Source organism: Temnothorax curvispinosus, unplaced genomic scaffold, assembly GCF_003070985.1.
Source record: "Temnothorax curvispinosus isolate PA1 unplaced genomic scaffold, ASM307098v1 QBEX01003408.1, whole genome shotgun sequence".
NCBI lineage: Eukaryota > Metazoa > Arthropoda > Insecta > Hymenoptera > Formicidae > Temnothorax > Temnothorax curvispinosus.
Genome location: NW_020213188.1, coordinates 192,209 through 205,030, shown reverse-complemented (window position 1 = coordinate 205,030; position 12,822 = coordinate 192,209). Strand labels below are relative to the sequence as shown.

The 12,822-nt window shown below is 34.6% G+C and overlaps 2 protein-coding genes across 4 annotated transcripts in view; one reads left to right on the top strand and one right to left on the bottom strand.

Annotated features, from left to right (window-relative positions):
- Positions 1–153: 153 nt before the first annotated feature.
- On the top strand, positions 154–3,632 carry LOC112452459 (esterase FE4-like). 3 transcript variants are annotated; one of them, XR_003040503.1, is made up of 8 exons: positions 154–371; positions 599–893; positions 1,053–1,238; positions 1,738–1,940; positions 2,098–2,254; positions 2,406–2,743; positions 2,826–2,970; positions 3,062–3,154. XR_003040503.1 is itself a non-coding variant. In XM_025012683.1 (8 exons), exons 1-8 carry the CDS (start codon positions 234–236, stop codon positions 3,207–3,209), a joined length of 1,557 nt encoding a protein of 518 aa, XP_024868451.1. In that variant the 5' UTR covers positions 155–233; the 3' UTR covers positions 3,210–3,632. The 3 variants fall into 3 exon arrangements, 2 of the variants coding, with proteins under 2 accessions (XP_024868451.1, XP_024868450.1); XM_025012683.1 differs by having other exon boundaries at positions 155–371; positions 1,053–1,193; positions 2,406–2,735; positions 3,062–3,632; XM_025012682.1 differs by having other exon boundaries at positions 234–371; positions 2,406–2,735; positions 3,062–3,632.
- Positions 3,633–3,692: 60 nt separating this feature from the next.
- LOC112452471 (titin homolog) overlaps positions 3,693–12,822 on the bottom strand; it is a 47,958-nt gene continuing 38,828 nt past the window's right edge. Inside the window, exons 39-55 of the mRNA XM_025012701.1 lie at positions 11,948–12,076; positions 11,460–11,804; positions 11,211–11,376; positions 10,987–11,140; positions 10,764–10,890; positions 10,133–10,333; positions 9,863–10,032; positions 8,987–9,733; positions 8,238–8,400; positions 7,176–7,514; positions 6,698–6,995; positions 6,459–6,600; positions 6,180–6,379; positions 5,950–6,102; positions 5,730–5,853; positions 4,547–5,384; positions 3,693–4,439 (exon numbers count right to left, since the gene is read on the bottom strand). Of these exons, the coding sequence (XP_024868469.1) occupies positions 4,210–4,439; positions 4,547–5,384; positions 5,730–5,853; positions 5,950–6,102; positions 6,180–6,379; positions 6,459–6,600; positions 6,698–6,995; positions 7,176–7,514; positions 8,238–8,400; positions 8,987–9,733; positions 9,863–10,032; positions 10,133–10,333; positions 10,764–10,890; positions 10,987–11,140; positions 11,211–11,376; positions 11,460–11,804; positions 11,948–12,076 (4,526 nt within the window). The 3' untranslated portion in view covers positions 3,693–4,209. The remainder of the gene's footprint in view (positions 4,440–4,546; positions 5,385–5,729; positions 5,854–5,949; positions 6,103–6,179; positions 6,380–6,458; positions 6,601–6,697; positions 6,996–7,175; positions 7,515–8,237; positions 8,401–8,986; positions 9,734–9,862; positions 10,033–10,132; positions 10,334–10,763; positions 10,891–10,986; positions 11,141–11,210; positions 11,377–11,459; positions 11,805–11,947; positions 12,077–12,822) is intronic.

Sequence of the window (12,822 nt, the reverse complement as noted above, 5' to 3'; positions counted from 1 at the left end):
ACACACACACACACACACACACACACACACACACACACACACACACAAATGTGACATAAACATTTATGATTTATCGCTGTTAATGATAATTTATTATTATATGTGTTATCATTATCATTATCAAAGTTAAATATATAGTCGGTTCAAGGATAGCAGTATCTCTAGAAACGACGAATCCAACAGTCAAGTATGCATAACACTTCAAGTATGAAGTGAACAGTGTTCTTGTCATCATGGATAGACCAATTGTGACTGTGAATCAAGGAAAACTGCAAGGAATCTTAGAAGAAAATCTCCTCGGTTCTCATCATTATTTCTCTTTCAAAGGCATACCTTTTGCTGCTCCACCCGTGGGCGAGTTGAGATTTAAGGTAACTTATTTATCGAGCCCAAATAAAATTTGTGAATTTATCTTTATTTATTGTCTCTGTTTATATAAAAATATTTCACAATGATTTTAACGCATTACTATTATTCCGTTCGTATACCAAGAAAAAAATAACAAATCACTGTATTGTAATTATCTCGTGATTATTGCGATGTAAAATGTCATTTTACTCATTATTAAATCATATATTTCACTGTTGTCCAAAATCAGGATCCCGAACCTCCTACTCCCTGGGAAGGTATTCGAGATGCTTCCAAAAATAGCGATATTTGTGCACAGTTAGAACATTCGAAAACTCAAGTGGTTGTTGGCAGCGAAGACTGCCTTTATCTTAATATTTGCGTACCGTACAATGTCTATCGAACGACAGGAAATCCAGTTATGGTATGGATTCATGGTGGAGGCTACGTTTTGGGTTCCGGCAACGACACTCACAAACGATTTGATTACCTTGTGAAAAAAGATGTTATTCTAGTATCCGTAAACTATAGACTTGGTGCTTTAGGTAAGATAGATGCTTTCAACAATTAAAACGTATCTCTTGAAGAAGTTTGAAAAATTCTTATCACATAGGTATCCGCGAAAGATATAGAACAGAGTACACACGTCTATCCTTACTTGTTTGTTTATTCATACCACAAACTTAAATGTTTTATTTTTCAAGGTTTCTTAAATCTTGATCATGAAGTAGCAAGCGGAAACCAAGGTTTGAAGGATCAAGTTGCCGCACTGAAATGGATCAAAGAAAATATTAAGGCTTTTGGCGGAGATCCAAATAACATCACTGTTTTTGGCGTCAGCGCAGGTAGCACTTGCATCAATTTATTAATGTTATCACCGTTATCTAAAGGTATATAATATATTCCTAACATATAGTTAACAATGAAATCAAAATATAATCCGTTTAAAAATAAAATATTAATATTATTTCTCTCTCTCTCTCTCTCTCTCTCTCTCTCTCTCTCTCTCTCTCTCTCTCTCTCTCTCTCTCACATACATACATACATACATACACGCACGCTGTTGGATTTAGAAAGAGCTGTGCGGTTTTAATATTTTACAGTTTATAAATATCAAAAAGAAAAGTTTATTTTAACAAAATTTAGTCAATATTTTAAATTCTTGGAAAAAGAACGTTCTAGAATTTCCGAACTGTTACCTGCTAGCTCGCAATTACCTGCTGACTCATTGCACGTCATTGCGCATCTCTTAATGTTTATGTTTTTGTACATATACATTATAATTGTATGCGTGACATACATCGGATTCTTGCTGATTCTATTCCACTAATAAGAGCTTAATTATTTATATAATTCAGATTATTTTCACTTACATATATATAATTCTAGGTCTCTTTCACAAAGCTATTCTTCAGAGTGGTATAATTACATCTGATTGGGCGATGATAAGAAATCAACCAGAAGCCAATTCTTTTAAACTTGCGTCGATACTTGGCAATGATTCTAAGGATCCTGAAAAAGTTATTGAGTTTCTTCGAACAATACCCACCGTTAAAATCATCAAGGCACAACATAAAGTTCTCACGCCAGAGGTGATAATTATTTTTCATTTATTCATATATTCCTTTTTTTTTACATTTAAGATTTGAATTATCTTAATATATGATTATATATGAGGATTTATTCATCTTAAATAATAAATGTTACGGATAATACTGTTGATAATTATCCAAGTGAAATGCTTCATAGGAAGCGCGTACTCTTAATGTCCCATTTGGACCTACGATCGACGATAGAGCAAAAAAACCTTTTCTTCCATATCCAATCTCTCAGTTACTTGATGACGACAATAATATACCAATCATGATTGGTTACACTTCTCACGAATATATCTCTTTACTTCAAGGTATTAAGAATTAACAAAAATTACTAAATTTACTTATACTAAATATTAGATCGCCCATTATATTATATATATGTTAAAGTATATTATTATATGTGATAATTTCCAGTATGGTTTTGCCCCATTTTAAATTTATAGATTTATCTGTTAATAGATACCAGCGAGAAGACTTTAAAGACAATGTATGCGGATTTACCGCGATACGTAGGAAATTTTATAAATTCGCAAGACCCGGAAAAGATAATGCAGATGACAGAAAAAATTAAACAAAAATATTTTTGTAATAAATTACCATTTACTGAAGAGAGTATCCCTTCTATTATACGATGGCTGAGTGACTTGCATTTTAATATTCCCATTGAAGATTTTGTAGATAAACGAAGGAAAAAGAAGCATGTGCCGACTTATTTCTATAGATTTTCCTATGTCGGAAATGAAAAGATTGAGAAAAACCTTATAAATAATAATAAATTGACTGCAATCGGTATACAAGTTACAGAATTTCTAAATCTCTCTCGATTAAAAATTTATTTTATTTATTTTTACTTTATAATACAATAATGTAATTTTTTAGGAGCTGCTCATACTGATGATATGTCGTACCTCTTTTACATACCTAAATATAAAATTAATAATCCTCAACCGCCAGCCATAGATACAAAGGATCGGAAAATGCTAGAAATTCTTACGAGAATGTGGACCAACTTTGCAAAGACAGGGTAATTATCAGAAGCTATATATATATATATATATACATAATACAAACATTATTAGAACAGGTAATAAAATAAAAATATTTTTTGTTTTCAGAAATCCTACACCTGTCTTAGATCAGTACGTAACTACTAATTGGTTACCGGCAACAGCGGATATCTTTAATTATTTAGACATCGGCGATACTCTTCAACTTTTAACCATTACTGATTACAATAGCATATTGCAAGAGTTGGAATTATAAAAATCCTGCAAACTCTAGTATATCGACTAGTGTAAAACTTGCAAAGTTACGTATAAGTCTTTGAGATATATTGTTATATGATTTAATGTGTTTGTGTAAGTAGAAAATATTTCTGTGTGGGTACTTATTAATGCAACTGGTGTGTATATATATATATATATAGATATATATATATCCTTTATTTCTCTATGTAAATAGCTTACAGTAATAATACAGATGTTGTTCGTCTTATCTTTACGAAACAACTGCGGGGATATGTTCGCAATAACAATCTTAAATTCAAAGTATATTTATGCATTTTGCCAGGTGATATAATACTGGATATAATATCATCAATTGTTCACGAAATGTCGCTTATTCAATTATGTACATATACGTCTCTTAAAGATGTTTTCGTCAATATACATATGTTAAAAAATGTTATTTGACAAAAGTGCCAATTATACATATATCTACACGGTAATAACGTATACTTTAAAATTATTTTTGAAACTAAAAAGTGACAATATATGTATATCTACTTATTATATTTCAATAGAGCAAAAGTATTTCTTTCAATTTGTAGATGCAATTACAATTAGCCTTTAAATAAAAAACTAAAAAATACAAAAATTTTGAGAATATAATTTTTCCGTTGACTGCGACACGATTAATAAAAATTATAAATTGTTGCTTGCATAAATTCTCCACGAGAATAATCGCTCATTCTAACAATAAGTTATATATATTTTCCATCAGATCAGATTTTTGTTAACATAATTGATAAAACAATTTAAATTTAATTTTCAATGTTAAAAACGTGCAAGAATTATTCACAATCAGTTGTGTTTAATGTATTGCATATCACGCGCGGGCGCCTTTATACGTATCTAAAGTACAATCTTTCTACTTTATATTTGTGACTTCTCGCAAACAATATGTTTCTATTTCACTTGAAATTGATACGATGATATATATTTACTTCAATTTGTATTATTCAATGTGTATTTCAAAAGACATCTTATTTGTTCCAAAATGCGAAAGCTTTCTGTATTCTCTCGTTGTGCGGCTTTCCTGTGATTATGCCGGCAGGATATGCACGCTGTACCATTGAAACTTGCGAATTGTTCGAATTTGATCTTTCACTTTCCTTTTCGAATATCTTGGCCGTACGACTTACGTTTCCGGTTGGAAGAAATTTGTCGCGATTATGTCTGCTTAATATCCTTGTGTTCGTATTCTCGTTGATAACTGCGAAATTGTAATATTTTAATAATGTTATCTTAATTTTGTTCATGATAAATATATGTCAGCATATTATAAATAAATTTAATTTAAGACATTTAATTTACACACACCTTTCCGCACAGGATTAGTTTCACACGAAGCTTTAGTCACGTCACTCTTTGTAGCTACCTTGCCATCGTCCGCATTAATTTCCGTGTCCCTAGGAAAAGATTTCTTGTCTTGCACTAAATTTGCTAAGATTCCTGCCGTTGAACTTGACCGATTTTCTTCTCTTTTCAATGTTCGTTTGCTTTCTCGGTTGTGAGTCTCATGATCTATTTCTTCTTCGATAGTGGACACCATTCCCAGTTCATCTACTTGTAATGAAGAAGTCACCAGACTCGAGCTGCAATCACCTATTCCTGAATCGCGCGAATCGCCTCGAAACACCTTGTGCAACGTCTGCGATTTTAGAATCATATGTTGTTCTATTTCAGAAGATTTATCGATTACTTCTTTGTCGCTTTCTTTATTTCCTTTCGATATTAAAATCTCTAAATGCGCCGTGACGTTTTGTGGCATGTCTTCTGCCTTTGGTATTAATTCGGTATCTAATCTAGGCATCTCTTTTTCAATATTCATCTGCTTTGAAAGATCATCCAAGCTACTTCCTTCCTTCGTCGATGTTTTTTCTATTCTCACATTTACTTCCGTCACACACGTGGAATGTAAATCTGTCTGCGATTCCGCTTCAGCATCAGAGTCCTTTTCCGTGCTTGTCTCATCATGCTCCGTATTTTTATCAGCAGCAGCATAAATTGATTTAATTCCATCAGAATATTGCATCTCGATGCTATCGAAACGTTTTTCAAGGGTAGGCGATGATTCTGCTGTTGTTGTGGGACTACGTCTATTATGTGCCGAAAGAATTGCCATTCTACCCAATGCGCGAATGGCATTTCCTGTTTTCTATTAAAATAAATGGCACAACGCATGCACACTGAAGACTTAAACACATGCTAAGATTATTTGAAAAACAAAGTTTAAACTATAAAATTTATAATAAATTATTAGGTTAATAAAGAAAATCTAGCAATCAACATAATCACATATATCATTATATATCAGTTGAATTTTTCACTGATTTTTCATTTTTAACGAAACATGCTATCCCAAATATTTTTTATTCGAAAGTAAAAGTAATATGTTCATTTACTTTAAATTTGTGTTACATTTTTCTTCTCACTTTCTCAATTTAACAACATATTCAAAACAATGATAACACACGTTTGAACAAAATCTATTAATACACACCTGCCACTTTCTTCGTATGATGAATTTCTTTAGTTTTTCTGTCGGCAAAACTACTCTGCTCATAGCCGTAGCATGTTGTATCATCCACGGATGTTCCAAGCACTGAATAGCCGACATACGTAATCTATGCCAAGAAATACATAGAGGAAAATTCGAGTTTATGTGTGATTAGACTTATAAATAAACCTCTATAATAGGAAAGACCTCTATAAGAACCTACTCTTTTCGTTTAATAAGTAAACCACTGATGAAGTTTTTAGCGTCATTTGAAATAGCATCGAAAGCTTCGTCTTCTAAATCGTAATCCGCTCGTGTGATGTTGGCGAAAGTTTCAGCATCATTGTCTCCCATGAATGGCGATAGGCCGGTCAATCTACGCATCATAATCGATCACGACAATCACGTGGATATATTGCTTGAAAATAATTATTAAAAAATAATCACACTTACAGAACATAACAAATTACACCGATGCTCCACATGTCCGACTCAGTGCCGATAGGTTCGTAACTTATAATTTCCGGTGGAATAAATTCCGGTGTACCAAAAAGTACTCTAACCGGTTGATCAGATTTTAAAGCCTGAGCCAATCCAAAATCTATCAGTTTAATTTGATGAGAAGTTCGCGTACGGCACATAATATTTTCTGGCTACAAGATCAAACAAATCATTATTTAGTTTGCGATTATCAAACTAACAATTGTCATCTGCGAAAAACTTACAACCTACTTTCAAATCTAGATGTACGATTTTATTTTCATGCATATATTCGACTCCTTGGCAAATTTGCCTCATAAAGAGAATACTGTCCTTTTCGGTTAAAGTAAAGTCGTCGGCCACTACTCTCTCGAACAACTCTCCACCTGAAATACTAAAAGAGAACATAAATATTATAATATATCACGTTGAAATTTAATACTTGTATATAATTAATGATTAATGTAATGAACGATACTAAATGTACTTACTATTCCGTGATCAGCACTGTTTCACGAGGACTTTCGTAAGCAGCAGCCAGTAGTAGAAGTTTAGGATGCCTTAATGCGTTCATAATTTTAATTTCTTCGCGGACTTGCTCGCGATCTTTCGCTTTGATCGTTTTAACGAACTTGGCAGCAAAATTCATGCCTGTCGGTCGTTCGATGACTTTTTTCACTACGCCATATCGGCCCTTTCCTAATTCCTCGAAAACGTCGTATCTTTCGGCAAAAAGTTTGCCCTCTTCCGGTACTACTAAACGAGCTTCAAAGCTCGGCTCGAATTCGTCTTAAAAAGTAAGACGGTCATTTCATAATATAATTATAACTAAATTTTTAATTTACATTTTTAATTTCTTAGACTAATACTTGAGAGAGAGAAAGAGAGAGAGAGATGGATAAAATAAGATATTAAAGTTATATAATAAAGGAATAATTTCAAGTGCCCTTATTAAGAGTAAATTATCACCTTCTTCCTCCTGAAGCATTGTTTCTTCTTGTTTTGGGATTCTGACAGGATCAGATTCCATGCTAGGATCACTGAGTCCGTGGATATTTTCAGCTCGGATACGGAAATAGTAACTCTCACCCGGTGTCACGAAATTCCTTTCAGTTGTTGCTACCGTGTGACTCAGCGAATGACAAGACTTGGCAATTATCGTCCACGTGGTTTCACCAGCGCGTTTTGCTTCCACAGTATATCCGATTACGGTACGGCCTCCGTCATAAGGTGGAGATCGCCAAACGATCGTTGTTTGACCAGCGCTGAAGTTTACACTCGGTTTATCCGCTAGTGCTTCGGGTGGACCTGAATAGAAATCAAAATTTCCCGTTAACGGGAATGATACGTTGGCACTACATTCCCATTCATGTATGCCGAAAGTCACTTTTAATAAACTGTTTTATGGCACGTGTTACGTGCTCTCTTATCTGCAGTTCGTGCTGTTAATTCAAATTTTATATTGTAGATAATATTGCGGATTGTCAAGCACAGAGTCGGAACGATCGCGCGTGTTTTAAAAGAATTCACACGTCATTAAGACGACGTTACGTCGCGTCGTTAAGATGCGCCGTGACTCGCAACGACACGTATATTCCTTCTCTTGATACATGCGTCTTCGGAGTCTTAGGTCTTAGGTATACGCGGCGCGGGCAGTTCAAGGCAAGAGGCACAGAAGAGGTGGAACTGATGCCACTGATGCCAGTGGAGGAAGCGCGGAAAGGAGGAGTTATTGCGCGGTATGTCACGTGAGACTGCCGTCTGCCTTGTATGCAAGAAAAGGAACTGGACCGTGCAACGTGCAACACGCACTTACGCATATGGAACGATGCGTACGTAATGGGTGATGTCTCGTTTATGAACATGTGGAATACTTAATCGTAAAAATATGTCTTTATTGAGCACCGTCGATCAATTGCGTTTGATATATACTCTCTCCGTGTAATTAAGTTTAATTAAGTCAAGGTCGAGAACAGCGTATGACAGAGAGTTTCGCGCAAAAGCAAACAATATAAATAAATATAGTTTTACCTTCCACAGCTAAGCTGAAGAATCTTCGATCTTTGCCTAACGAATTTTCCACTGAGACTTGGTATTTTCCAGCGTGATCGTATGTCACATCGTCTAGGGTCAGGTAAGATACACCATCCCTGTTGACTATCCCAATTTTCTCGCCTGATCGCAATTCTCGATTCTTAAATTAAAATAAAAATATTTTACCAAACGAATATACCAAAATATGTCAGAGACACTGTTAATATCTAAGAATCAATGTAATCACAAATAAAGTTGATCCACGCCAGCTGCGTATGTGCGGCAGTGTGACGAGAAGCAAATGATATGACGACCGACCTACGTATTTCGATTGGCTTTCTCAAAGTTTAAACGGCTGCCATATCTCTGGTGGGGATTTTATATGTTTTATAGTATAGTAATAAGAAATATTATTTTTGGTATAATTCCCGAGGCTAAAGATAAGCATAAATAACGATCATCCTGAATGATTAATTTCTGTGTAAAGATAGTCGCGCGTTTATTCATGCTGTGATGGGTACTTAAATCTGTTTAGATTAAATGTGATTGTGTTGAATATATCGATATCGTAGTTTATATACGTTAATCACAAAACAGCATAGAACGCCTATTGAGAATATAGTGCTCTTTTACAAGCGAAATTAAAGTTTGTAAAATGTATTCATTGAATTGATAATTGAAACGAATATTTCTCTTTTGACACTAATTAATAAAATTTATATTATAAGCAAAAGAATTAAACTTACCACTCGAAGCCACTTGACCGTTGGTTCGGGATATCCTTGATAAGTTACTTTGAGTACTGTCCTGCTTCCTCTAAGTACATTTATGTCAGTTGGTTCTTTTATTATCGTAGCTTTTATCAACTTCTCTGAACGCGATTCCACATGTTCTTTGTTCGGTACAGAGTCAATATTCTGATGACAGAATTGTTCCGTTTTCTTTGGCGATAATAACTTTACGGAAATATCAGTATATATTATATTTTCTTCATCACTTAATAAAGATGATAATCTTTGATCTTTCGAAAGTTCGAAAAGGTTACTGTCTAAATTTTTCTTTATAATACTTTGTACCGATAAATCTTCCGCAAATCGTGATTTTTGCATATCAATTGACGCATTATTACAAGTACGCTTTCTTAATGGCAAAGGGGAAATATGCTTAGTAGACGATAAAGTAGATCGAGGAAACGAATATGATCTGGTACGCGTTAGCGACTTCTCGTCATGTCGACATTTTAATGACGATAGTTTCCCCACTTTTTCCCGCATGCCACCAAGATTAGTATTGGCCTCTGCATGAGATTGAATATCTTCAGACTTCGTCACAAAGTCATTGAAATCGTATAACGAATTTTGTAACTGCAGCTTGGCAATGCAACTGATGGATGGACCCCTTCCATTCACGGAAGCTATGCATCGAATCTCTCCTGTATCGCGTAATGATATGTCACGTATTCTTAAGATGCTGACATTACCATCTTTTTCAATCTTTAAATATATAAATAATAATTATAATTAATAATAATTGTACTTAAAATACAGTTTACAACCAATAATAAAATGTATACTGTATACAATATATATATATATATTTTTTTTTTTGGTCATTTTACTTACTTTACATTTTGAATTTTCTCGAGCATTTTTTCCATTTATTGTCCAAATAATTTCTATAGTTTTCTCGCACTGCGCTCTGGCACAAAAACAAACGGTAGTGCCTTTTGTGGCAATAACTGATAACGGAGTTTTTGTAAATTGAAGCGGTAATTTGGAAGCGTCTTTGTAGTCTATTTAAAAACGTTAAGAGATGTAAAGCATGAAATTACTAAATGAGAAAATGATCTAGACAATATTAAAATTAAAATAATAATAAAAAATAAATCAGACCTTGCACAGCAAAAAGACTACTGCAGGACGCAGTACCAAAATCGTTCCGTACAATGCAGGTATATTCACCAGCATCTTGTGGACGAACTTTCGATATTCTGAGAGCAATACCTCCATCTCCGTACACAACGTATTTATAACAATTATTGTCAGGTAATTCGCGACCATCCTTGGACCAAGTAATGGTGAAAGGAGGTGTACCTGAAACAATAGAGAGAAAAAAGATTTTATTTTAAAAGATTTACTTAGCTCAGCTAAACACACAAAGGGATTCCGCACAATTCTTATGAGAAAAACGTTTTCGGTCAATTTGCTTGAATTTGTGATACGTTGTAGTTCTTGTGTCCCCGATGAAAAGTTTTAAATTTCATCAACTTTCTGATTAATTTCTGAATTATAGAATTTTAAAGATTTTCTTCACAAAAACCGTTCGTTATACGTCTAGACGAATTTGCACTTGTGTGCCTGCCCGCATATGTATATATCAATGTATGAATACCCGTACTCATCGCCTCCTCCAATTCCATCGTCCAGACGATGAGTACGGATATTTATACAAATTGACCGAAAACGTTTTTTTCATAAGAATCGTGTGGGGTTAAAAAAAAAAAAAAAAATTAATAAGTTTTACCTGTGACTCCGGTTTGAAATTCGTGACAATGATTCTCCATGACAATTGACTCTTTCGGCAATAATTGCAGAAATTGTGGTGGATTCTTGTCCGCGATAGACGTGTCATGGGGATCTAATACAGTTACCTGCAAATAATTATATATTTTAAATTAAAGAAATAACGTAATAGAGAAGATTTTGAAGAAAATTGTTAACTTGTGTTTCATGTAGCTCTTATTCACCTGACAACTGTTTCTCATTGATCCAAGAATATTAGTCGCTACGCAGGTGTATTCACCCGCGTCACTGGCTTTCACTTTTGATATTTCGATTCTGGCAGTTGTGCCATCGAAATATCTCTTTATTCTAGAGGATCGTTCCAACGGTCGTCCATTTCTAGACAAAATTTATAAATGATACTTTGTTGCAGACTTTGTCGTACAATAAAATCTCTCCGCATTTTTACCTATACCACGTTGACGTTACGCTCGGCGTTCCTTTTATGCGGCATTCCAATTGTAAACGGCTGTTTATTCTACTGGTAGTCGAAAGAAGACTTCGGTCAAACGAAGGATATGTTCTAGGTGAGGCACTTCTAGTTCTGATAGTTCGACTCGTCGATTCATACCGATCTTTTCACAATTAAATACATTTATATAGAATAAGAGTATTTGTAAGATAAAAATAGAATATCTATCGCGAGTTATATACGTACTTATTACTTCAAGACGAGCACTGGCCTCAATTCGACCAAAATCGTTTTCTGCTATCACTCTGTAGAGAGCGGCATCTTCTTGCATTACGTCGGTGATTTCAAGTATCTTAACGTCATCCCGTTCTTTGATGGAGATTCTCGTGCTCGGTGTTACAATGGCACCATTCTTGTCCCATCTTATCCAGGGCACGGGATGACCAACTATGGCACATTGGAAACGCACAGTTTCGCCTTCCTGAACCAGACGATTGTGCGGCACTGCATAAAATTTCGGCGGGCAAACCTTTAGCCTCTTTGATGTTCCGCCTCGCGGCAAAACTTGCGGTGATCTGAATTCGCGCCCGTCTGAAAATAAATTTTTATTTGATTATTCTCGATCGTTGCTTAATTTTTCTATTATTTTCTTCTTGAAACTTTGCACTTTCTTCTGTAAAATCAAACTTTTTATTTTTTAGACTTACTGTATTCTATCTTATTGTTATACTTACGAGAAACTGCCGGTGACAAGCTTCTAATAGGCGTCGATCGTGGTGTCGATCTTGGAGTCGATCCTGCTGACAGTAGACCCATTGGCCTCGTCAATCTTTGGCTCAATATATTTTCTTTTCCCTCGGGGACTACGACACACATATTAATTTAAATCATTGTGACTTTAGAAAATTTTAAAATTATTCTTTGATAAATACATGTCACTATAAATATATATGTACGTTCTATAGAAAATTATGATAAACTCATGTTCACATCAGTCATGTCATTATGCAACTTTGGAAAGTAATTGACAATTAGCATAATAAAAACGAATGCGATTCAAAGAGATATTCATCACATTTTGCAACGCGTTTTACTTGGAACCTTTATATGAATCTTTCGAGAGAGAGAGAGAGTGAGAGAGAGAGAGAGAGAGAGAGAGAGAGAGAGAGAAAGAGAGAGAGAGATTCATATTTCGATCCGAGCACCCGTGAGAGAAATTGTCGATGCGAGAAACTTTTCTGATTTATTTGCCGCCCGGACGTATTAATTACTCGTACGATCGACATTGCGCCGATGCCCTTTCGTTTCGCGATAAAAAGTGGCTAAAACTATTTGGCTTAATGTGCGAAATAAATCAACGTTTATTTGTTTTTACTAGATAAGGACTGCGTTTTACCAGATAAGATGTGATAATTTAAATCACTTATGATTTACATTTTAGCGTATTGATAGCATCTATCGAATGGCGTTCACGACAAGACATTAGTAGGCCAATCAAATGAGACAAAAAAAAGGCTTTTGCTCGAAAGTGATGCGAACTTTTTTATTTTTTTTTAAGCGTATAGGGGGTGTTTAGAAAAGCTTATTTCTGAGTTGTCGTGTTATTTGA